The 26,217-nt window shown below is 45.4% G+C and overlaps 2 protein-coding genes across 2 annotated transcripts; both read left to right on the top strand.

Annotated features, from left to right (window-relative positions):
• Positions 1-267: 267 nt before the first annotated feature.
• Positions 268-1,381, top strand: LOC133916045 (protein DMP2-like). Its single transcript, XM_062359530.1, has one exon. It carries the CDS (start codon positions 676-678, stop codon positions 1,246-1,248), a length of 573 nt encoding a protein of 190 aa, XP_062215514.1. The 5' UTR covers positions 268-675; the 3' UTR covers positions 1,249-1,381.
• A 16,938-nt stretch (positions 1,382-18,319) lies between these two features.
• Positions 18,320-25,806, top strand: LOC133916044 (cytochrome P450 709B2-like). The gene is made up of 5 exons (XM_062359529.1): positions 18,320-18,737; positions 23,889-24,112; positions 24,202-24,452; positions 24,569-24,947; positions 25,149-25,806. The coding sequence occupies exons 1-5, from the start codon at positions 18,455-18,457 to the stop codon at positions 25,578-25,580; spliced, it is 1,569 nt and encodes a 522-aa protein (XP_062215513.1). The 5' UTR covers positions 18,320-18,454; the 3' UTR covers positions 25,581-25,806.
• Positions 25,807-26,217: the final 411 nt, after the last annotated feature.

Here is a 26,217-nt window from a genome sequence, read left to right as displayed (position 1 = left end):
GGCAAGAAAATTAAGCACTTTGCAGCAGAGATTACGCATGCATCCCTATCTATGTATCTTCCCCGATTAAGCAATCTTAACCCACAAACAACACGTACTTATCTGACCGGCCAGGCGCACCCGTCACCCGACCGACGGATCGGTGCCTGCCCACTCGGCCATTATTCCAGTAGTAGCCATCGTCGTTTCCTTCACACAAGTAACCAGCTGCCCTTCCCTAGCAAACACATGATCCGGCAAAAGTCCAACCCATGCTGTCACGCATATATTTTCCAATCAAAGCAATGAAAAACTGGAAAGAGGGCAGCAAGCAGGGCGAGCTGCGAAGCATGCATGTCATCCCTGCTTGAAGCATGCAAAAAAAGGCTATTGACCGATCCATGTCGTCCAGGAGTGCAAGCAAACCAACAACACCGGCCCCGGAAACAGATGCTTCCAAGCAACCGTTTCATGCAATTACTCGCATGTCCACAAGATGCATGCGCAGCTATGCAGATAGCATTATAGCAAGCACACGTACGCCTATAAATCATGTATAAATCTACAAAAGCCAAGAGCACCGATCGAGGAGAAGCATTGCAATTTGCAACTGGTCACAGAACACAAGAAACAGCTATCTAGCTAGCTAGAGCAACTAGAGCAACTAGGAGACGAAGGCAGCAAAGGCATAGATCGATGGCGGCGCCGAGGAGCGTGAGCGTGGCGGACCGTGCGTTGCGCGGGTTGGCGGACCTGATCAAGCTGCTCCCCAGCGGCACGGTGTTCCTGTTCCAGTTCCTGACCCCGCTCGTCACCAACAACGGCCACTGCGCGACCTTCAACAAGGTGCTCAGCGGCGCGCTCATCGCGCTCTGCGGCGCGTTCTGCGCCTTCTCCTCCTTCACCGACAGCTACGTGGGCGCCGACGGCCGGGTCTACTACGGCGTCGTCACGCAGCGCGGCCTGCGCACGTTCTCCGCCGACCCGGACGAGGCCTCCAAGGACCTGTCGGCGTACCGCCTCCGCGCCGGCGACTTCGTCCACGCGGGGCTGTCGCTGCTGGTGTTCGCCACCATCGCGCTCCTGGACACGGACACCGTGTCGTGCTTGTACCCAGCGCTGGAGGTGAGCGAGCGCACCATGATGGCCGTGCTGCCGCCGGTCGTCGGCGGCGTCGCGGGGTACGTGTTCATGGTGTTCCCGAACAACCGGCACGGCATCGGGTACCAGCCCACGCGCGCTGCCGAGGACTTGGAGCATAAGTACTAGCCCGCAGACCGAGCTAGCTGCCGCTTGATTTGGATAATGTTTGTTTGGTTGAACAAGTTGGATGCTATAAGATTGTCTTGAATGGATAAGATGATTCTAAATAAGATAATATAAATAGATTATTATGTTAGATGTATGAAATAATAAAAAATATATTTTGTTAGATATATTGGATGATACGAGAATATGTTTATTTGTTTAAAAGTCATATATATTCATATATAAATTAATTATTTTATATAAATAATAATTTTTATATTTATTATTATCAACCAACTATGCTAATTAGTATTAGTTATTACTGATTTCAGTTAATTATACTTAAGTTGTCAATAATCATCCTTAAATACGTATAATAATAATTAGTTATGATTAATAACATCTAGTTATAACTAATGTTTAATTAAAAGTTCTTAATAATCATTAGTAGTCACTGATTATAACTAATTGTAAGTGATAAGTAGAGTTGACATTACTTATATGAGGTTGTTCGGCGAATTTTCCGGAATGAAGTGCTACAAGATATTAACAGAGTATTTCTAAAATCTATATCATTCTATTCTAAATGAGATGATATGATTCAAATAACTAAATATAAGAATATAAATATATTCAAAATTATAAAATATATATCACCTTATACTAACAACCAAACACACACGACGAGGAGTGTGTACGCGTTGTGCGCACAGTCGTTTGGGTCTCAAAGAGTTTAAGTCTCGAGCCAGTTAGTCAGTCAGGTGTGGAAAGTGTGTTTGTCTGTCACGTGTCGACTTCTTGTTCTTTGATTTTATCAGGTTTGTTAATTTGCACTGAATTACGTGTTTGGGTCTCAAAGACTGGCTTTGGCGGCCAGCAAGCTCCGACCCTCCTTTTAGCTTGCAACAATGCATTCCTGTACAAAGATTTGATGAGTTAAGAAAAAAGAAAATTCAGTGATTCATTCAAAGGTACTATTCCCAGATAAAAGTTCTCTTTTTTTTCTTTTTATTACTTGAGCTCAAATTTTATAATATGACAGATGCTTATAATTTTATAGAAATTAAACATACTCTACATTATCATATTTTTATTAAAAAATTTATAACTTATAATATGAGATTTTAGTTGGTTAGTTACACGATAAAATTTCTAAACTGTGAGTGTAAGTGTCACGTCTGCTTTTGCTTCTCCTCAACACTGGACAGGCATTCGTTCCTAGTATCTGCTGACCCGGTTTGGTTTGGTTTGCGTTGCTTATATAGGCTTCCGGATCCACGATTAATTAAATCACTATTAATATGAACAAATTACTTAAGTATGCGGATTCATGCTTTTTTTAATTATTAGAAACTGCACATGTATTTGATACATGTGGAATCAATACATGATATAGCAATTCAAAGAAATAAAAATATATAGCACAACAAAAGAGAGATTTGTATATACGAATTTCACAACATGACAGTGTGACGGAGGCGAACTCTATAGTAGATGGCAATGGAGACAGACATGTGGGTAGCGGTGCACCCTCTTCAAAAGACTAGCACTGTAGTCAAAGTATAGGTGGCGATGCACCCTATGAAGAAATCCGATACTGTAGCGAAATGCAAGAGACGGCACATCCTCTAAATAAACCAGATGGTGAATATATGATAGATAAATATTTGATGTCTAAATATTAATTGCAAATAATGAAAAATTAACTATATTTTTAAAATAGATGTAAGAAAAATATTAGACGTCTAGTTATGAATGATAAATAATTAAAGATTAAATATATTTTTAGAAGTAGAAATATGATCAAATCTTATATGATAATTATTTGATTAACTTAGATAAATAATTAATAATAATCGAATCTACTATAATTCATATATTTTATATGAATATAGACCGAAATGAGCACCGGAGCACTTCATATGATGGACCCACGTTTGTGTCCAGATTCCCAAGAAAAGAAAGGGGGTGCCATGCTCCAAGCGGCGCTGACAACTCATTTTCATGGGCTGGCCTGTTGAAGCCCTGACAACTCATTTTCATGGGCTGGCCTGTTGAAGCCCGGCAAGGTGACAGCCCGAGCCTACTCTTCCTACTCGGCTATGTATAATTTCTACACTTTGATTCCTTTTTAACTAATTTTACATTTGAACCCTTCATAAACGAATTGCAAACTTCAGCTCGGGGCCATGGTGTGCGGCGCTAACAAATTCACCTGTTCAGAAACGAATTGATCATCAAATACTTACAAATGTAAATTTGGCCAACGATATATACGATATGTGTTGGGGATCATCTCCCGCCACCCCCTCACTCAAAGACAACTGCGAAGTTAGCTGGAGGTGCTACGTGACAGCTATCGTGTTGATTGTAGGAGTTCGCCCGTCAGTCGTGGAGATCACGGAGCGAAGTCGGTCGAAAGGTGCGGGCGTCCAAGCACCTTCTGGTCACCGAATCGACGCAGGCGAAGGCTAACCGACTTCGATTGTCGGGCGAAGCCTCGGTTCGCGTCCCGCATCCTTTGGAGCGAGCGAAGACAAGACCAGGTCTTCGCCGGGGGGCGGCGAAGGCAGCTCGTCATGTGATCGGGCGAAGAGGGCTTCGACACCCTTCGAGTGGACGGCCAGCTCGACAGTGGGCCTGACTACGGTTGTCCTGGATACTGTTGTAATTATAAGATCACGCTCATTTGTACCATATTACCCTCGGATATTCCGGGAATGTAGCAGGTTAGGGGGTAAGATATGTAAACAGGACCCGTGATCACCGGGTACGGGCTATAAATAGAGCCACAGTGTAACCGTGAAAGGTAATTGAAAGCTGTTCCACTTCCAGTACGTGTCACTCTAAGGGACCTTCGTCACTTCCACCTCCGAAGGCCTGCCTTGTCTGGGACTTCGATCCCAACAGTTGGCGCCGACCGTGGGATCGAACCCACGAAGGTATGCCACCCAAGAAAAAAGCGAAGCCACCTGGAGGAGCGGAGGCATTACTAGAACCCTCAGCCGCGGTCGGATCTTCGGCCGACAGAACCACTCCGACCGTACCAGGATCAAGTAATGCCTCAGCCGGGGGGGGGGGGGGGAGGGCTTCAGCTAGACAGGAGCGGCATTGCGAAGTTGATACAGCGCCACAACAACCTCCGATGGCCGACATGACGACGCACTTCGGATGGACACGGAGCAAATGCCGATTATGAAGCCAATGGATCGCATTCGCTAAAAGTCTGGGGCTAAGAGTGCCTGCCCCCGCACAGAAGGGAAAAACAAACCTTCGGGATAAAAAAAAATGAAGTGCCGCTGGGCCAAAGAAAAGGCAACGCACTTCGCTAAAAGTCGGGGGCTAAGAGTTCCTGCCCCCGCACCGAAGAGAAAAACAAACCTTCGGGATAAAAAAAAATGAAGTGTCGCTGAGCCAAAGGAAAGGCAGTGCACTTCGCCAAATGTCGGGGGCTAAGAGTGCCTGCCCCCGCACCGAAGGGAAAAACAAACATTTGGGACAAAAAAAAACAAAGTGTCCCTAAGCCAACTAAAAGGCAGCGCACTTTGTTAGGGGTCGGGGGCTAAGAGTGCCTACCCAAATATCAACCCCCCCCCCCCGAGTTGAAGTAAAATCAAGCCTTCAAGGCTAAAAGTCGGAGGCCAAGATTGCCCCCCCACAGGCCGAAGTTACCTGCGAGTAAAAGTAGGGGGTGGGCGGGGGGGGGGGGGGGGGACGAAGTTTTACAAAAATAATAATGATAATAGTAAAAATATTAGCCCGGTACAGTCGTAGGAAACTGCGGTGAAAATCGGGGGATGGGCTTCGTCAAAAAAGTCTGACCCGAAGATCCAACAAAGGTTCAGAACGCATCGAATCATAGAAAACGCTTCGGGCGCCATGCCGCTAAAAGTGTAACAAAAGAACAAATCATAACACAAACCCGATTTATTCCGCATCATAATCAACATCTGGATCAACAAAATCCTTATACAAACGACTGAAAGAAAATTGATAAGCAATGCCTTCGCTAGCATGAAAACGCGACGATGGGGCCGAATGTGCCCCAACTTGATTACAATAAGACGACGACATAGGGGTATCGTCGTCACTACCACTTCGCCTGACTACCTGCGAAGAGGGACCACGCCGATAGCAAATTTGCGGTCTGTGCGAAACCGGCTCCTCGTCCTGAGGTTCAATCTTTGGCTCAACGAGCACCGATGTGCCTTCAACGTCTCCTTTCGCTGCACAGCGCAGATTTCGTTCAGCTCGTCGACTAGCTAGCGTCGAAGGACTAACAGATTTCCAAAACGCTTTTTTCCTAGCATTCATATCATCATACGATCTACACTTCGCATGCCAATACCGCTCGAAATCGATATTAGCATGACGTCGGTGAAATGATTCCCAGCAGGACTAGGACACATAAAAATTATCCCTCATCATAGTCAAAGGCACAGCTTCTTCGGCTACCTACGCAATATCCGAAGGAAGGACCTGCGCAGGGAGCGCAAAAAGGTCAATAACACTTCGATATAAACATATAATATATTACAAAGTCAATGTGTCACATCGTCAATTACAAAAATAAAAGCATAAACAATACGACACTTCACGCCAATTGAGCCCACCTTCCTAGTATCTTCGGCTGCCGTAGTCGTCGGTTTTGACGAGGTGTCATCCCTCGCCTTGGCCTAACAAAAAATTAATAATAATAAATTACTATCACACATAACCCCTTCATAATCTTTGACCGGACAAAACAAAAGTTAAGTCAACATACCCTTTGTCGGTTCAATTCGGTCTCTCGAAGAGCGAGCTCGCAGCCGTGCTTGCACCAGTAATTGGTGGTGAATGATCGAGCAGTGCTCTTCGATGCCTTTGTAATGGCCGAAGTTGACAGATCCGAAGGGTACTGGAAGGAAGGTCTTTGGAGAGCAGTATGATGGTCGCAACCCGTCATCTCGACAGATTGCACGAGACTTCGGGCGGCAACCATGGCGCAGAATTCGCCGTAAAATTGTGCAGCTGGAAGGAGGCTACTACTGGTCTCATTGATCCAACTAATAAGTCCACCCAGCCCTACGAGTTTGAGTGATGGGGGAGTCGCCGAGGCGCCTATACCTTCGAAGGTACGGCTGATTGCCTCGCACGCAGCGACCGCCTTCAGTTCAAGCTCCCCAATGACATTAAGAGCATCGTCATTGTAAGCCTTCGCTTCGCTTAGTTCAATCTGCAGCCGCTCAGCTTTCTCTTTCTCCGACGCGCAAAATGCTTGCAGTTCGCAAACTTGCGCCTCGGAGGACTGCAGATTCTGCCGAAGACAGCTCACTTCGTTGTCCGCAATCCCCTTCTCTGAGCGAAGGGTGTTAACCTCCATTTCAAGCTGCTCCAATCGTAACTCTGCATCCTTCGCACGCCGCGACATCGCGCGTTTCTGGCCCTTAGTTTTTTCCGCCCGTTTTTGCAGCAAGTCAATCTGGACCTGAGTGCTTCGGGCACGGGCTTCGGATTTTTCTGCTTGCTTACATTGAGCTCGTGAGAGGAGCAAAACCTGAAGTATCAAATGCAAGTTAGTAAAATACCAAGTTTTTTTCAGTGTAAGAAAATATACGATATACCTTCGCTATAGCCACATCGGATGCATTGATCAGCTCGCTTGAAGACTTCTGGGCAAGCGGAATTTCGAGTTCAGGAAGGACGAAGGTTCCAAACATCTTTTTCGCATCACTGACCTCCCCGACACTCGGTTCAAAAGTGGCGGGCCTTAACGCCTCAGGTGCAATGGCCTTCGCATCGAGCAGCCCGCCGAGACCCATCAAACCCTTCCCTCTGCGGCGGGGCGCACTCGGCGTTGAATCTTCGGTCTCGGAAGATGAGCTCGAAGGTGATGCGGGCGATGAGTACGCCGCCACCTCCACGTCGTCGCCATCTTCGGCTGCGGGCTCCTCCTGAACGGCGGGCTCGGTTATTGCGCCCGTCTCAGTCAATTCCTCATCGTCGCTTAGAATTAACGTCGGAAGATTGACGCGCGAGCAAAACAAGGACTTCAGCACCTGGACCTCCTGCGTGCCTTCAGAACTCTCCCGACGGGCCATGTCGCGCAAAGCAGCGGAGCCCTCCGGAGACGTTTCTGCGTGAAAAACCTCAGGCGCGGCTTCGCGTGGTTTTTTACGGAGGGCAACAGCTTTTTTGGTACGGCCTGTTTTCGGCGATCGTTCTGGGTGCTTCCTCTTCGTCGAAGGGCTAGCAGCGGGCTCTTAGCCCGCTTCCGCTGCTGGGGAGCCTCCCGCATTACTTTGCAGCATAGCGGCAGTCTTCGGCCGTTCAGCATACGACAGACCTCGATACTCGAAGATTCTGTTCAGTCTACGGGTAAGTCCCTGGTTGGCGCACAGTTGTGCTTCGCTGGGAGTAATCTTGCCAACTAACATTACAGCCTTCGCCTCCACTTCGGCGACTGACAAATCTGAAAAAAAAAATCACAACTGTTAGACAAGAAAATTTAAATTATGTAAGAACACACGGACAAGAGGGCACCTGCGAAGCCGTCCACAGTAGGATGAGGCCGGCAAAGCCCCTCAGGCCCCTTCTCCCCGAAGGCCGGAATAACCCAACCATGGCTAAGTGGCTAGACCCCAGCAGCCAAGAACTTCTCCACCAAATCACAAGTAGAAAGATGCTTCGCACACCTAGCGAAGGCTTCAAGAGCGGTTTGCTGTGATGATTTCAACCGTATATCTAGTGCACGGTTTCCCTTCACTTCTTCGCATTTAGATACAAGGTATTCTTTGGCCTCCACCTTGTGGTAAAACCACCACTGAGTCCAATCACTAGGCCACTTATTCTTGTATTCAATTGCGAGAGTAGACAAGCCAGCGCGATAGGCGCAGTTCAGACACCCGTAGTGGGCCTCGCTCTGCACTTCGCGGGCGAAGACCGGCTTAGGTTGGTGATGCAATCGGTGTGCGGCGGAGAAGGCCCTGGCGGACGCCTTAACCCCCTCCGATCAAGCGGCCCAGGCGAAAAGACTCATTCTAACTATGGCGTTAGGTGTCAATTAATGCAAATAGACCTCGAAGAGTTTTAATACTTTGATCACCATCTCGTCACAAGGAAGCCGAAGGCCAGCCCGAAAATAATGCACAAATACGATAGCCTCGTCGTCAGTGGGCTCCGGTATCTCTTGTTTGTCGGGAAGCCGGACCTTCGAGACATCGTTAATCAATCCTTCCCAGACAAGGCCAGCCAGAACTTCGCCGTCTACTTTGGACTGCCCAATCCAGTAAGTCTTCGGTCGGGAGGACCTGAGCTTCGGAGCCATCTAGTCCAAGAAAATCCTTCAACAGCGCGAGGGCAATCGGGGGCTTCGTCTAGGGCATCCGAAAAACTGTAACTTACTTCGTACGAGAGCAACAACTTTTACCAAGGGCACAGTGAAATTTTTTGATAGCAGCCCGGTATTTATAGGGGGAGACGGACGCGGTTACAACTTCTAGCATCGAAAATTGTACCGACACCAGAAACCATGCTCGGATAACTACCATGAACATTAAATGCAGGCAGTTATAGAGATCGTTGCGGCGGCGCTAAAGAGCATCAAAAAAAAATTAACAGTGTGCATTGGATCCAGCAAACTTCGACAGGCCAAAGGGGGACGGCGTTTAGATATCTCGAAGACTACAGGCTCAGCCTATCGAAGATAAACCTTGCCAGTAGGGGGCTACTGTTGGGGATCATCTCCCGCCACCCCCTCACTCGAAGGCAACTGCGAAGTTAGCTGGAGGTGCTACGTGATAGCTGTCGTGCTGATTGCAGGAGTTCGCCCGTCAGTCGTGGAGATCACGGAGCGAAGTCGGTCGAAGGGTGCGGGCGTCCAAGCACCTTCTGGTCACCGAATCGGCGCAGGCGAAGGCTAACCGACTTCAATTGTCGGGCGAAACCTCGGTTCGCGTCCCGCATCCTTTGGAGCGAGCGAAGACAAGACCAGGTCTTCGCCGGGGGGCGGCGAAGGCAGCTCGTCATGTGGTCAGGCGAAGAGGGCTTCGACACCCTTCGAGTGGACGGCTAGCTCGACAGTGGCCCTGACTACGGTTGTCCTGGGTACTGTTGTAATTATGGGATCACGCTTATTTGTACCATATTACCCCCGGATATTCCGGGAATGTAGCAGGTTAGGGGGTAAGATATGTAAACAGGACCCGTGATCGCCGGGTACGGGCTATAAATAGAGCCACAATGTAACCGTGAAAGGTAATTGAAAGCTGTTCCACTTTCAGTACGTATCACTCTAAAAGACCTTTGTCACTTCCTTCTCCGAAGATCCGCCTTATCTGGGATTTCGATCCCAACAATATGCATGTTAGAAATCAATCAGGACAACACATTCGGCTGCGGCGCTAACAAATTCACCTGTTCACTTGTACTTCAAGTAAATAAATTACCAACTGTCCTGTATTTCGGACATGAACACCTGCACCCCAAAACAAGCTAACAAGCCTAAAACTGCGGTAAACACAACTCTTTTAATAGTCATCGCTTCTCCTTCATCCAAAAACTGTTCTTGCAGATATGAAATTTAATCCTTATTTCCTGCTAATCAGCTTCGTTCATAAATAAGAATAATCGATCGGCTTTTTTACACTAACGCATGCGCAATGTCTTGAACGATGAGATGATGTAATAATGTGAGCTACTCCTTGATGATTGCCCAGACGGCGTAGATGATCCCCGGCAGGTACGCGAAGCAGGAGAGGAGGAGGCAGATCCAGAACTCAATCTGCGGCCAGGTTAAAGCGACAGATATATATCAGACCATGCATGGTGATCATGTCGGGTTGAGCAATGTCAATATATATGGGCCGGCCGCCGGCGTGCTGCCGTTCGGACGTACGTACGTACCTCGCAGCCGTACCTGAGGAAGACGCCGAGCGGTGGGAGGATGATGGCGAGGATGAGGTTCAGGAAGGTCCCCTTGTTGTCCCTGTCCGCCATTGTTGCAATGGAGATCGGCCACCGGCGAGCTCGGAGATGCCTGCAGTTTGGGCGCGGGCGGGTGGTGCGTGGACGGATATTGGAAGGCTCTTTCGTGAGGACGGCTTCGGCGGGCTTTGTACAAATCAAGGCATGATTTGCATAGTACGGTCTAGGTGCTACCGGCGTGTTTACGCTGTTACGAGGAGTTAGATACCGCATGTTTTTCTTCTGGGGATGGATACAAGTCACTCGGTCGTTTTTGGGCACCCACTTTTTTTATAACAATTGGATGTGAGATCTACGGCTTAGGTTTAATCTGGATCCTTCATGCGTTTGTAGTAGCAAAAACTTCCAAGTATTGTTTATGACTCTAACTCCTGAGATTTGAGTTACACCAGCATTGTGTGAAATTACATGAAAAAATGGCTACTGTTAGAATTATTGGAGCCAGCCTATATAATAATTTCTAATAAATCTCAAAAACCAATATTATGGAGAGGTGGCCCATGTTGAGACCCAATCTGTTAATAATATATTGCTAATGGAGGTGGAGGTGCGGGATTTTCCTTCGATATATATTCAAGGACCCTCACCTCTTTGGGTACACGAAAAATATAGTTTGTTAATTAATAGTAGCTCTAAAATTGGGAACGCTCTCATTATGTGAGTCTATATAAGAGTTAGTGTTTTTACCTCTTTCTCTTTCTGTAGTGAGTCTATATAAGAGTTAGTGTTTTTACCTCTTTCTTTTTCTGTAGTGCTGCCGCTGTAGTCTACTCCATCCCAGCGTCAGCGTGCACCGGCAACCGGGAGAGCAGGTCTCCGAAACCCTCGCTCTTGAGATCTTGCACTGGGAGAGGGCGAATAAGGTTTTTAGGAAGCGCTCCGCGCGACTACTAAGTTCTTTACTACGGCTCGTCTTCCTGGTCGCTTGTGCGCTGCCCGCTATCATCGTCAACAATTTTGACGCATCGTCATCAGGATCGATCGTGCCATCAATATGGTGCAACCAGCATCTTCAGCAACCTCCACAGTGCAGGACGAGTATGTAAAATCATGTTACTTGTATTTTATTTTCTGCGATATCTAATTTCGAGTATATTAGATCTAGTTATTTGTTGTGCTGTCGTACACATGTCTAGATTATGCTCTGGTAATATCAGTTTATCAGTTTCTGCTCATTAATTATTTATGGATTAAATTAAACATAAATGTGCCTTATATTCCAACAATCTAAAAACCTTATGGTAGGTACTTAAGTTTATCAATGGCTGGTTTTGTCGATGCACTGAGGCCAGATAAGTTTTCTGTTGTATACTTTAAGAGATGACAAGTTAAGGTCACTCTGTGGTTGACGGCTATAAATGTCTACTGGGTGGCTAAGGGCAAGCCAGAAGGAACCGTTACTGTTGAGCAGGAAAAGACGTTTATGGATGCCAACACACTCTTTGTAGGATGCATTCTTAGCGTTGTTGGTGACCGTCTTTGTGATGTATATATGCACATACAAAGCGCGAAGGAGCTGTGGGATACACTGAATGCTAAATTCGGTGCATCAGATGCAGGAAGTGAACTGTATATTATGGAGCAGTATCATGACTACAAGATGGTTGAAAATCGCTTTGTAGTCAAGCAGGCTCATGAGGTTCAATGCATCGTGAAGGAACTCGAACTCCTTAAGATCAATGTACCCGACAAGTTTGTGGCTGGAGGCATAGTTGCCAAGTTACCTCCTTTGTGGAGAAACTTTGCCATTGTTCTAAAGCACAAGAGACAAGAGATTACTGTTGAGAGTTTGATCGCGTCCATTGATGTTGAGGAGAAAGCTCGGGCTAAGGATGTGAGTCTAAAATGAGGCGAGGGACAGACTAGCGCCAATATGGTGCAAAAGCCCTCCTGCAACAAGAACAAAGGGAAAGATAATAAGCCAAACAAAACTACCATCTTTAAGAAGAATAAGACGAACACAATAAAACTGTCTTGCTTTGTGTGCGGTGAGATTGGACATTTCTCAAAAGACTGTCCAAACCACAAGGGAAGAAAGGCTCCACAAAAGCAAAACTCAAAGACTGCTAATGTGGTGACCATTGGCGAAGCTGGAAACAGAGCTACAGGGTATGAAAATTTACCCTCAGTGTTTTCAGTATTTCAGTCTACTAATTGGTGGATTGATACAGGGGCAAATGTTCATGCGTGTGTTGATATCTCAATGTTCTCATCTTATCAAGTCGTCTATAATTCTTTTGTCCTAATAGGGAATGGGTCACATGCTTCTGTTCGTGGTATTGGCACGGTAGATATGAAGTTTGCTTCGAAAAAGATCGTGCAGCTAAGGAATGTGCAGAACGTCCCTATAATAAACAAGAATCTAGTTAGCGGCTCCCTTCTTTGTAGAGACGAGATTAAGGTGGTGTTAGAGTCCAGTAAAGTAGTAGTATCAAAGTATGGACAATTTATTGGTTAAGGCTATGAGTGCGGAGGCCTATTCCATTTTCCCTTTTTGATTTCAGCAATAAGTCTATGAACCATATTTGTGGCAATGCTAATGATGATGCTAGTGTTTGGCATTTGCGGATATGTCATTTGAATTTTGATTCTATGACTCGACTTTCCAGCATGAGTTTAATTCCAAAATTTTTCATGGTCAAAGGTTCTAAGTGTCATAGTTGTGTGCAATCAAAACAACCTCGTAAACCCCATAGGGCAGCCGAGAAAAGAAATTTGGCACCTCTAGAACTCATACATTTAGATCTGTGTGAAATGAATGGTGTGTTGATGAAGGGTGGAAAAAGATATTTTATGACTTTGATTGATGATGTGACTAGATATTTCTATGTTTATTTGTTGAAAATGAAAGAAGAGGTTCTAGACCACTTTAAAATCTATAAGGCAGAAGTTGGGAATCAACTAGAGAGAAAGATCAAAAGAATTAGATCAGATCGTGGTAGAGAGTATTTCTCTAGTGATTTCGATTTATTCTGTGAGATATGGGATTATTCATGAAAGGATACCTCCCTATTCACCCCAATCAAACGGGGTTACCGAAAGAAAGAATCGCATATTGACTAACTTGGTTAATGCCATGTTAGACACTGCGGTATTATCTAAGGTATGGTGGGGGAGGCCCTGTTGATTTCATGTTATGTCCTGAATAGAGTTCCTCTCAAGGATAAGGAGAAAACCCCATATGAAGAATGAGAAGAGAGAAAATCATCACTTTCTTATTTGCGCACTTAGGGATGCTTGGTGAAAGTCAATGTACCAATAACTAAAAAGCGCAAGCTCGGACCTAAAGCAGTGGATTGTGTCTTTCTGAGATATGCTCATCGGAGCATTGCTTATAGGTTTTTAGTGGTTAAACCTGATATACCTGACGTGCATGTCAATACAATGATGGAGTCTCGTGATGCAACATTTTTTGAGCTCATATTTCCTATGAAAGATTTACATAGCATGTCTAGACTATCTTCTAAGATAATCTCTGAACCTCCTCCACCTCTTGAGATTATTGAACAAATACATGAGCAAGATCCTAAGGAGGATGACAGTGAAGCTCCTAGGAGGAGTAAGATACAAAGGATTGCAAAGTCTTTTGGTGATGATTTCACTGTGTATCTTGTGGATAACATTCCCAAGTCTATCTCAGAAGCGTTTGTATCTCTAGATGCAGACTACTGGAAGGAGGCTGTACGGAGCGAAATGGATTTCATCCTCGTAAACAGAACTTGGGAGGTCACAGAACGACCCTATGGATGTAAACCTGTGGGTTGCAAGTGGGTGTTCAAGAAGAAGCTTAGGCCCGACGGTACTATTGAAAAGTACAAGGCTCGGCTTGTGGCCAAAGGTTATACCTAAAAGGAAGGTGAAGACTTCTTTGACACTTATTCACCTGTTGCGAGATTAACTACTATCCGAGTGCTACTTTCCTTGGCCGCTTCACATGGTCTCATCGTTCATCAGATGGATGTTAAGACAGCTTTCCTTAATTTATATGGACCAGCCTGATGGGTTTGTAGTAAAAGGTCAAGAAGGTATGGTGTGTAAGTTGTTGAAGTCCTTGTATGGCCTTAAACAAGCTCCTAAATAATAGCATGAGAAGTTCGACAGTATTTTAACATCTGCAGGCTTTTCGGTTAATGAGGCAGATAAATGTGTGTACTATTGCCATGGTGGGGGTGAGAGAGTTATATTGTACTTGTATGTTGATGATATACTGATATTTGGAACAAACCTTGACGTGGTTAATGAGGTCAAGTCTTTCTTATCTCAAAGCTTTGATATGAAAGATCTGGGTAAGACTGATGTAATCTTAAACATCAAGTTAATCAAATAGAGAATGAGATTACTCTTACATAATCTCATTATGTTGAGAAGGTCTTGAGCCGCTTTGGTTACCAGGACAGCAAGCGTTCTCCAACACCTTATGATCCTAGTGTGACACTTTGAAAGAATAAAAAAAGTAGTAGGGACCAACTGAGATACTCTCAGATTATTGGATCACTTATGTACCTAACTGGTGCTACAAGGCCTGACATCTCATTTGCTGTGAGTAAATTGAATCTCTTTACTTCTAATCCGGGTGATGAACATTGGTTTGCACTTGAACGAGTCATGTGCTATTTGCTTGGTACAATGAGTTATGGTCTTCACTATTCTGGATACACATCGGTACTAAAGGGTTATAGTGATTCAAACTGGATATCTGATGCTAATGAGATTTACGCCACAAGTGGATATGTATTCACTCTAGGTGATTGTCGGTGGGTGAACACCGCGAGCGGGGATCCTGAGGGACCCCCTTTTGAGATTCGACCGGGGGCAAATTCTGGATCTACCTCGTACGTGAATTTAATGCGAATGTGTGAGATCTAGGCGGGACGGATGATCGTCGGCTAGTGAGAGTAAATGCTCAAGGGATTTTAGACAGGTTCGGGCCGCACGGAGCATAATACCCTACTCCTGTGTATATGATGTGCTATTAATGCTCTTGGAATGCGTTACTCTGGATCTCTGTATTACAAGGTTTTTTGTCTAAGTCTTGAGCTTCGGTCTTGCTTCTATTCGCCAGGTCTAAGGCTTGTTCGTCTGTCTCCCTTGAATTTTCAGCTGTGTGCTAGAGCTTGGATTTCTTCGACCTCCTCGTCTACGGAGCGCACCCCCCTTTTTATCCTATTGGGGAAGGCTCGGCGTGCCCAGAATGGGGGCACGAGTTCCCATGAGTCATAAATAGAAAGCAACCGTCATGGGGCTACAGTTTGATATTATAGAGGGTTGAAAATCCGCCTTCAGCTGGTCCTGTCGCCCATTACGCCCAACTTTAGCAGATGCAGGGGGCCCACCCGGCAGCCGTCGAACTGCCCCGCATGCCCGCTCGGGCAGAGCAGATCTGGCACAGCAGGGGGCAGACGATGCGCCTCGAGCCCGGTGACGATATCTCCAAGCCGTTTCCCTCCATGGGCCCTGCAGGGTGACGTGCGATGAGACCCGTCACATTAAATGTCCCCACGCCTTCCTGCCAGGTGGTGGCAGGGACTGACGTACTCAGTACGACAGGCGTGGGAGGAGTGGTTGGAAATGACAGGCCACACTCCCTCTTAAATGCAGCATCGGGCCTCTCACCAATTGACACCTCACCATTGAGCCCTTGTGGGGTCCACCGGCAAGGGGCTTCTCAGGTCCTCGGGGATCTACGGGTACTTGGGGACCACTGTTCATGGCCCCAAGCACCCCTCCCGGAACTGGCTCTTCTCGGGTCCTCGGGGAACTACGGGGTACTCAGGGACCACTGTTCATGGCCCCGAGCATTCCTCTCGGAACTGGGTCTTCTCGGGTCCTTGGGGAACTACGGGTACTCGGGGACCACTGTTCATGGCCCCGAGCACCCCTCTTGGAACTGGATCTTCTCGGCCCTCAGGGGGATGGTCCCTGAGGGAAGGCGCCATGTGGCATTCTGCTGTCCTGGCCTTAGGACTCGGGGATCCCTAGTTGCCATGTCACCGATAGTGGTGCTGCTGTGTTATGAAGGTCTTGTAAACAGACCATCTTGACAAGGTCAACTATGGAAGCAGAACTCACTGCATTAGACACAGCCACTGTTGAGGCAGAATGACTGCGTGAGTTGTTGATGAACTTACCTGTGGTTGAGAAATCGGTACCGGCTATCCTTATGAACTATGATAATCAGATGGTTATTATCAAAGTAAATAGTTCTAAAGATAATGACAAGTTCTCAAGACACGTAAAGAGACGATTGAAGTATGTCAGGAAATTGAAAAACTCCGAAGTGATAATCTTGGATTATGTCCAAATAACTAAGAACATGGCAGGTCCCTTTATAAAGAGACTATCACAGAGTGTGATAGATAATGCATCAAAGGATATGGATATGAGATCCATGTGAGTTATACCATAGTGGTAACCCAACCTATGTGATCGAAGGTCCCGTGAATTAGGATCTGGGAAGAACAAGCTATTGGTCTAACTGGAGGAGAGTACCTTTGTTGTTTGACCCACTCAAGTGAAAATGCAATACTCTCAGAGATTTGTATGGCAGGTTGGCTAATGCGTTAATATATTCTATTGGCTTTAAGTAGCAAAGATGGCTTTAAGTAGCAATGATGCTGACCTACAGGACATTCTTTAAAGAACACACCTATATGAGTCTGACTGTTGGTCGCAATCTAAGAGATCATGGAGTATGACTTATTGCTCCACCCGCGGGGTAGTCTATTGCCAGCCAAGTATCAATTATGGCTTTAAGTGAAACTTGTTTGCACAAAATTTGCAATTCAAGGCATAGTCCATTGTTCAAGTTGTGAATGAGTGTAGCTTGATGTTCTAAGTGGATGTTCAACTTAACAGTCTCCAGTAAAACATTGATATATCAAATAACAGTGGAAAACTGGTAATTCTCTATGGGACTTTGAGATCTGGTGGGGGATTGTTAGAATTATTGGGATCGGCCCATGTAATAATTTCTAATAAATCTCAAAGGCCTATATTGTGGAGAGGTGGCCCATGTTAAGGCCCACTATCTATTAGTAACATATTGCTAGTGGAGGTGGAGGTGGGGGGAGGGTTCTTCAATATATACACAAGGAGTCCACCTCTTTGGGTACACTAAAAACATAGACTGCTAATTGATAGTGGCCTTAAAATTAGAAACGCTTTCATTATGTGAGTCTATATAAGAGTTAGTGTTTTTGCCTCTTTCTCTTTCTGTAGTGCTGCTGTTGTAGTCTACTCCATCCCAGCGTCGGTGTACACCGGTAACCGGGAGAGCAGGTCTCCGAAACCCTCGCTCTTGAGATCTTGCACTGGGAGAGGGCGAATAAGATTTTTGAGAAGCGCTCCGCGCGACTGCTGAAGTTCTTCCCCACGGCTCGTCTTCCTGGTCGCTTGGGCGCTGCCCGTTGTCATCATCAACAATTTTGATGCATTATCAGCAGGATCGATCGTGCCATCAACACGGTACAACCAGCATCTTCAGCAACCTCCATAGCGCAGGACGAGTATGTAAAAATCATGTTACTCGTATTTTATTTTCTGTGATCTCTAATTTTGAGTATAGTAGATCTAGTTATTTGTTGTGTTTTCGTATATATGTCTAGATTATGCTCTGGTAATATCAGTTTATCAATTTCTACTCATTAATTATTTATAGATTAATTTATGGATTAAACTAGATCTAGTCATTTGAAATGTGCTAGTTTATATTATCAGTTTCTACTAACTTTAATATAAACTAAGTATAATCCCAATATAAATTGACTGTAATTGATCTTGAATTTGCATGTGCTGTTAGTAGGAAAAAAATTCGAGCCTTTTTTTTATGTCTCTGGCACCCGAATTTTGAAAAAGTACCCAATAACTAGCACATATCTTAACACAGATCATGTCGGCACAAATTCAAGTGAGGATGGGCAGTAAAATACCCGAGTAAGTATAGCAACAACGTTTTTTTTTCATTACAAGTCGACGCCCCCACACACACCACATAAACAGACATACAATTCCACGATACGTCAACTCATAACCAAGTTGCTGACGCTGACAGCGGCCCCTTGACGTCTACGCCAACCACGAGAGTATACTGTAGCAATGCAATTTACTGTTCACAGGATACTGTAGCGCAGATCTGAGCTCTCCGTTTTTGTTCTGCAATACTGAGCATCTAAGTCCGCACCAAGACATCACCACGAGCACTGGAACACGACCGAAGCATTCCCCGCACGTCTCCTCCAGCGAAAGCAACCATCTGCCTGCGGCCATGGCGGCGTCCGTCCTGCTGCTGGCCTCGGCCGCGCTTCTGGCGCTCGCGGCCTCGTGGCTGTGGGGCTACGCCGTGGCGCGCCTCGCGTGGCGGCCCCGCGCCGTGGTCCAGAGCTTCAGGGCGCAAGGGGTCCGGGGACCTCCATACAGGTTCCTCACGGGCTGCAACCACGACATCAGGAGGATGAAGGCCGAGGCTGACGGCGTGGCGCAGGACGTCCGCGACCACAACTACCTTCCCAGGATCCTGCCGCACTTCGTCAGGTGGAAGGATCAGTACGGTACGGTTCACTTCATTCAGTCTGCGACTTATCGAATTTATGTATGCTCTGCTCCTGCCCCGCTTCACACTTTTGGTCCGGTCCATATTTTATTTCTTTCTTTCATGTTAGTTTGGGTTAGAGTATGTAAGTATATGATATATAATAATCTGGTTGTTATGATAGATTAGAATTAGATTTTATCTTATTTTTAGAGCTATTTGATATTTAAGTCATCTGTATTATACATATTTTGCTCTTGAGACTCGTATCAATTTAGGTTCCGGTCCTAACCTTAAATCGGTTCCACTTCCTCAGCACCACCATAGGGAGATCGATTTTCACGATCTCCGTCGAGGGCTGCACAACCTGTAGCAAGGTTTTCACGGCCGATCTTGTTGATTCGCCGCTATTTTCGCGTCAACCAGCACCAGTAGGGCTCCTCGATCGCATCGTCATCGCTCGCTGCCAGTCGTCCTCATCGGCACCGACCCACCACTGACCGGCTCCTGTGCCACATGACAACGGTCTCCCGTGTGTCACGTCATCGACCACTCATCTGCGTTTTCTATCGACCACGTCATGCTGGATCCGTCCGCCCACGTGCACGGATGGCTCACCTCGAACTGCTCCTGCTCGCTCTGTCCATGCGGCGAGCATAGGACTGCCTCGACTCCACTCCTCGTCGACCAGCTCGACCACGTGTCATGCGTACTGCGTCGCCCGGCTCCATGCGCCATGCACCTGGATCCATCTCCACGCGCATGAACCACATCACCCCGACCACGCACAGTGCGTCGTTCGTCTCCGCCCAACCATGTCCACACGTCGCTAGCTGTGATTTGGTGCTGCTTTTTCCTTTTTCCCGATCAAAGATCGGGTGGCGTCGCCTGCCGCTCATCGTCCGTGCGTCTCTACTCTGACCTCGGCATCAACTCCACTGGCCAGCTCCTCCACCCGTGTGGCACGGTTGGGCGCACCGCTCCCTATGGACGCCTTCACGAGCTGTAGCCCAGCTGCCCCGTCTGCATACCCTCGTCGCCGATTTGTCGTCGCCTTCACCAATAAGGATGCCTCCGCCACGATCGCCTCGCGCGCCCTCGGTTTGATCAGCCAACCATGTGCGGTTTCCTTCTGGCCGATCAGGCATGGCTCTCGTCCTCCTCGAGTATGTGTGTACCCCCTTTCTGAGAACCAGAGCTGCCGCTGTGTCGCCTTTGAGCCGCAGTGCTGCCGCCCATGGTCTGTGCCTCTGTAGCGTTGCTACGCCCTCCCTGGTGCGGTCCGGCCGAACGGAGATCTCGTCGTCATCCTTCATCATCATTTTGCGCATTATGATGCTTTGGCTGACCGATGTTGATTCTCTCCACACGTCATCGCCTTAGTCGTCGGTGCCCTTGGTTTTCATTACGCTGTTTGGGTGTTCTTCACCGCTTCCTTCGATCATCGCTGCCACGCTCTCGGACATCGGCGTCACCGCTCCAGGTAGCTGGTTTTGCCTCCCTCTACCATCTTCGTTCAGCAATCTCAACTCGACTAGCAACTTGAGCATGCAAAATTTGAAGTTCATTAAGCTCAGTCATGGCAACAACACAACTCTCACACTCCTCTTCCTCATCCTTAGCCCTAGACCTAAGCAACTCAAGTTCTGACAATGAACATTTCTAACTTAGACTTGAGTTCCTTAACTTCTCTAGCTATAGTATGAACCGACCTTTCTTGACTAACTAGCGCATCAGTTAATCTATCTACCTCAACAGAAAACTGGACATAGGATGGTTGTACCTCATGTGAATTAGGCTCGAGGTCATTATTCTCTCCCACTATAAAGCAAAGGCTGGTGAAGTTCTTGTTCTTTTTCTTGTTCTTCATGGGTCGCTCCTCCTCTTCGAAGCTCTCATCCTCGCTTGAGGAAGTGTCGATGTCGCTAAGTGCCCCCACAAAAGCTCGTGAAGCCGTCTTGGCTGCCTTCTTGGCTATCTTGTCATGGTTATTGAAGAAAGGCTTCTTATTCTTCTGCTGCTTATCATGGTCGTGGTTGCGGTCTTCCTTTTGCTTAAGTTTGGGGTAGTCCACCTTGAAATGAGTGGTGTCACCACACTCATAGCAAGCACGAGAATCACCTCTCCTCCGATCTCGTCGGTTGTTGTAGAAGCAGGTGAACTTCACAATCAATGTCAGATCTTCATCATCAAGTGTATCTACTGCTCTTCTATAATAGAGACCAAGAAAGACAAAGCAAATCCACCAGATGAAAGGTTAACACAAGAAAAACTAACTCCTGCCAGACTACCACTACAGATCATGAAACCAACACCATATTTTGAGATAGGGGTTTTTCTAAACTTATCCTAGTTACATTGGCTATTTCTATGGACTTAAGCTTGCTGAAGAGTTCTTCATAAGTTTGGGTATCATAACTAGATGACTCCTCAATGCTAGAGTTCTTCACTTCCCAAATGCTATGTTTAAGAGCATAGAGAAGTTTGATCGCTCTCTCATGATCAGAATAAGGAAAAACCCCATTGGATATAAGATTGCTAATAATTCCATCAAACCTTCCAAACATAGCATCCAAAGACTCTTCGGAACCTTATATGATTGTAAATGCTCTGATGCCTAGCCTTGATTTAGCTAGTGCCCTTATGAAAGACACGAAGAGTGGACCAAATCTCCCTAGCAGTACGGAGGTGCTGAACTCTATCAAACTCATTACGACTCAGACTAGTGAACAATATATTTCTATCTTAGTTGTTGGCTTCATATTGTTCAATCTGGGCTTGAGAAATACGAGCAATATGAATTTAATAGTTGGAGTCAACAATCTCCCAGATAGCACTTCCTTGGCTTAAGAGATAAGCCTTCATACGCACCTTCTAGTATGAAAAGTAATGACCCTCAAAGAATGAAATCTTCCCATGTCACTCTATTATCGCCTATAGATCACAATGCCGGTTAACGTTAACAAGTGATCAAACTCAACTCTGGTATCAATTGTAGGACCGAGAAAGGTAACTAGAGGGGGGTGAATATGAGTCTCACTAACTTCTTAGATGGCATATCCTACTCTTTCACCCAACGCGCCACAAATCAACAAGCGGAAGCAGCAAAATGAGAGAAGAAGTCACAATGAAATTCTCCAAAGAAAACATGGCTCCCATGGATGGAATTGAACCCTAGGTTTTATAGAACACCATTACAAGAGTCATAGCCATAAAACTTGCAACTTGAACCGAAATACTTCCATCTAGGCACTTGACGAATAAATTCTCCAAGTCGATAGATCTAGAGGCAAGAGATTGTTCAATACCAACTTGTATGTGATTCTTATGCCTCTAGCAACAAGAAGAATGACTCCAACATGATTCAAAATTTCAGTTGTCCAACAAAAACGGAAATCACAATAAAAACTGAAGAACTTGCAAACAAAGCAAGGGAGCTAAGATAAGGAAACTAGAAGAAGATGAATACAACCATAAGAATAAACAACATCTTCATTACTTGCATAAGAACATCCTAATTTTGGTGAATTACAAAGTATTTTGCTCACAAAGCTCTCACCTAAGTCATAAACTAAACACTCCTCTCTCACTTCTAAAACCCTAACACATAACTCTCAACTAGGTTACACAAGGAACTCACACTCCCTACCCCTCTATTTATAGGCATAGGGAGGTTCCTTAGCCCTAAGTTTCCTAGATTCCCAAAATACGCATATCTTCCAATACACTCATACATATCACCGAGGGCATTTTCGTCCAACTTTTTTTTCATCTATCGAAAGGCCGTGGTAGCTTCATGACGTAGTTTCATCTCGACGCAAGATTCACAATGATGCCGTGCTGACTTCCAAACTTCCCACTGTTTTGAGGCCAAACCACAAAACCGTCTTGCATGCTTCTGAAAGCGTGGCTCATCGTCACTTGCTTACACCTTAAGTAAGCCACCTGATGTCGATGCTTGTACTCCGTCTTGCGATCTCGACCGCCAGCAAGTCTCTACCGCTCCTGATCCCTTGGGTCATCTTGTCACTTGCATCATCATCCCTTTAACTTGACTTTATTAACACGTCGTCCTTATCCACCTTCTCAAGCTTTGCTCGCTCTCCATGTGTATAACTAGGATCATCTTTGACTCCACCCAGTCTCTTTGATTGTTTGGCACAAAGCACCCCGCTTAGCCTTGATCATCCCACCATCGACCGTCAAGTTGCAGCTATCACCTATACATGACAAGACAAGCACAAAAGTTTCTCCAACTCCATCTCTAATTGGTTATAATCAAAATTCTCAGTTGAAAGCTCATTATAGAAAAAATCATGAACATTGAATGATCCGGTGTACACTCCTTCTGAGCACTGGACCATTTGGCGTGTGGAAAACCTTTCTTCACCGAACCGAGAGAAATCTCCTGGAAAAAGCTCCAATGAAGCCTACGGTGTACACACCGGACCATCCAGCGTGTGGAAAAGCTCTTTCTCCACTGAGCTGATGAAAACTTCTAGAAAATGCACTAGTGAAATATTTGGTGTGCACAACTTCCCATCACCAGACCATCCGGCGTTCAACTTCATTCTAGCACGAAGAAACAGATCTCCTGAAAAATGCTCCGGCATGCACACCTCTATAACACCGGACCATCCGCTGAAGTCTTTGAATTTTTGTTTCTGAATTAAAATGCTCCGACGTGAACTCTTCTGAACATCGGAACATCTGGTGTAGTCAAATTCGCACACACCGGACCATCCGATGAGTGTTTTTTTTCTGGCTCAGAGATAAAAACTCTCACTCTATTTCTAGTTAGTCAAAATCATAATCATGCATAGCCATGCTCACACAAATCAAACTTAGCTTAACTTAAACTGTGTCAATAACTCACTACAAGTAAATCAAGATACATATCCATTTGGTTTATCAGAAGTGCGTGTTCATCCTATGAATAATCATCTCAATGTAAGCCGAGTCCGGTGAGCGTCTTGTACGACTCAGCATTGTAATGGTTTTTGACCAAATATTTTCTTCTTAAAATAATGACATACAGTTTTTCTACGTTTTTTTAGAAAAAAAGCATGCTTAGAAGGTTTGAGTCTGTAGCATGGGACCAAACTTATATTAGTACAAAGCCGTTCCCTTTACTCATGTACTCCAATTTTACGTTTGAATGGTGTTATAGGAGGGACTTTTTTATATTGGTTTGGTCCACAATCTCGGATCTGCATCACCGATTACGAGTCGGTAAGGCAGGTTCTTTCAAACAAGTCCGGGCATTTCGTGAAGACCGATGCGCACCCGACTATTCTGGCAATGCTCGGCAAAGGGCTGGTCTTGGTGGAAGGCACAGACTGGGTGCGGCATCGAAGAGTGGTCAGTCCAGCTTTTGCCATGGACAAGCTAAAGGTGATTGCAAATCTGAGTAAGTCTCAGCTCGGGTCCAGTTTCCCACTGATGACGATTTCTCAAAATGCTTTTATAATCTTGCAATGTAGATGATGACAACAACAATGGTCAGCTGTGCTGAATGCTTGATGAAGGAGTGGGAACATCAGGCATCGAATAGCAAGAGCAGAGAAATAGAGGTGGAGTTCAGCAAACAATTTCAGGAGTTGACAGCGGATGTTATATCCCGTACCGCTTTCGGAAGTAGTTGTAAAGAGGGAAAAGAAGTCTTCCAAGCACAGAAGCAGCTCCAGGCCATTGCCATGGCAACTCTCCTCAATGTGCAACTACCAGGGTTCAAGTAAGTGAATCTATCTATTTTTTGAAACAAAGTGAATATTTTTATAAGTCAGGAATAATCTTACTTTCTTCTATATACAATCCTTACGGTTTCTTAACATATTATTTTGTTTTTAGATATCTTCCAACTAAAAGAAATAGATGCAAGTGGATGCTAGAAAAGAAGCTTAAGACGACACTCATGGAAATCATACAGCCCCGCTTAGCATTGAAGGGAAGTGGATATGGAGATGATCTGCTCGGTGCGATGCTTGAGGCTTGCTTCACAACAGAACATGGAGAGAAACGAGATGAGCTGATCCTAACCATGGATGAGATCATAGATGAATGCAAGACATTCTTCTTTGCAGGGCATGAGACCACATCCCATTTGCTTACCTGGACAATGTTCTTGCTCAGTGTCTATCCAGAATGGCAGGAGCGGCTAAGAGAGGAGGTTCTGAGAGAATGTGGAAAGGAAAATCCCAGTGCAGACATGCTTAGCAGATTGAAAGAGGTAGCGACAACAAAACTTGCATTGATTCCCTAATTCGTAAACTTTTAACTATTTAGAGACTCAGAATGTTAAAATTAATATCCTTAATAGGTTACTGTTTTCACGACAATGTCTCTTGTTTCTTTAGCACGAGATGTAAAAAAAATAATAATTTTGTTGACCAATTTTTAGTTGTAGCTAACATTGAGATTGACATTGCAGATGACAATGGTGCTACTGGAGACACTGAGGCTCTATGGTCCTGTCATTTTCATGCTAAGAAAGCCTACCTCGGATATGAGATTGGGAAGCCTCAAGATACCTAGAGGCAACGGAATTATGATCCCTATTCCAATGCTGCACCGGGACAAGGAGGTCTGGGGTGACAATGCCAATGAGTTCGATCCGTTCAGATTTGAGAATGGGGTTACAAAAGCTGCAAAGGTCCCACATGCTCTTCTAGCATTCTCAATAGGGCCAAGATCATGCATCGGTCAGAACTTCGCGATGTTAGAAGGGAAGTCGGTAATGGCCATGATCCTGCAGAAATTCTCCTTCACGCTTTCCCCAAAGTATGTGCATGCACCAGCAGATCTCCTAACTCTTCAACCTAAGTTCGGTCTTCCCATAGTTTTGAGGCCACTGGATGTATGATGTTAGATGGTTTTATGTGTAGCCACTACTAGCAGAATTTATAATGTGTAAATACGAATGTGATTGCTCGTGTTTCAGGACCTTGAGTTCCATCCACCAAACAGTACACTTAAAAAGCCTAAAGTTTGTTGAAAAAGGTGGCTAGCTACATTGTTCAGGGTTGCTTTCCAGATAGTCTCAATAAAATTGAAGAGCTCATAACATGCTATCGGAGCAACTTCTTGGATATGCTCAGATTATGTATTAAAAGTTTCACAGAAATTTGTATTCAAATTTGGAATTTGAGTTGAATTACTCTATTTCCTTTTTCTTTCTTGGAAACAAACAGGCAAAAGGTTTGCCTAATATATCAACGAAGAATAGAGGATTAATTACCTGATTTTCAAAACTCTACCTTGGTCGGGCAGGCTTGTTACTGTCGAGATCTGGGAAACATGCCATCAGATGGTTGGAATGATTGAACAATCAGAGAAGCAGATGATGACCACTGTATGGCATTGATATACAGTAGGCCCAAATTGTCATTTTTTTTTGGCGAAGGAACAAAAAAGAGCTATTCATTCATTGAAGACAAAATTGCCACTTTCAGACTTTTGAGAATATGTTAATGAATGGTACATGTATATATGGCACGTAA

This window comes from Phragmites australis, chromosome 4 (genome assembly GCF_958298935.1).
Source record: "Phragmites australis chromosome 4, lpPhrAust1.1, whole genome shotgun sequence".
Classification (NCBI taxonomy): Eukaryota; Viridiplantae; Streptophyta; class Magnoliopsida; order Poales; family Poaceae; genus Phragmites; species Phragmites australis.
Note: the sequence above shows the minus strand (reverse complement) of the source record. Positions and strands in the feature narration are given on the sequence as shown.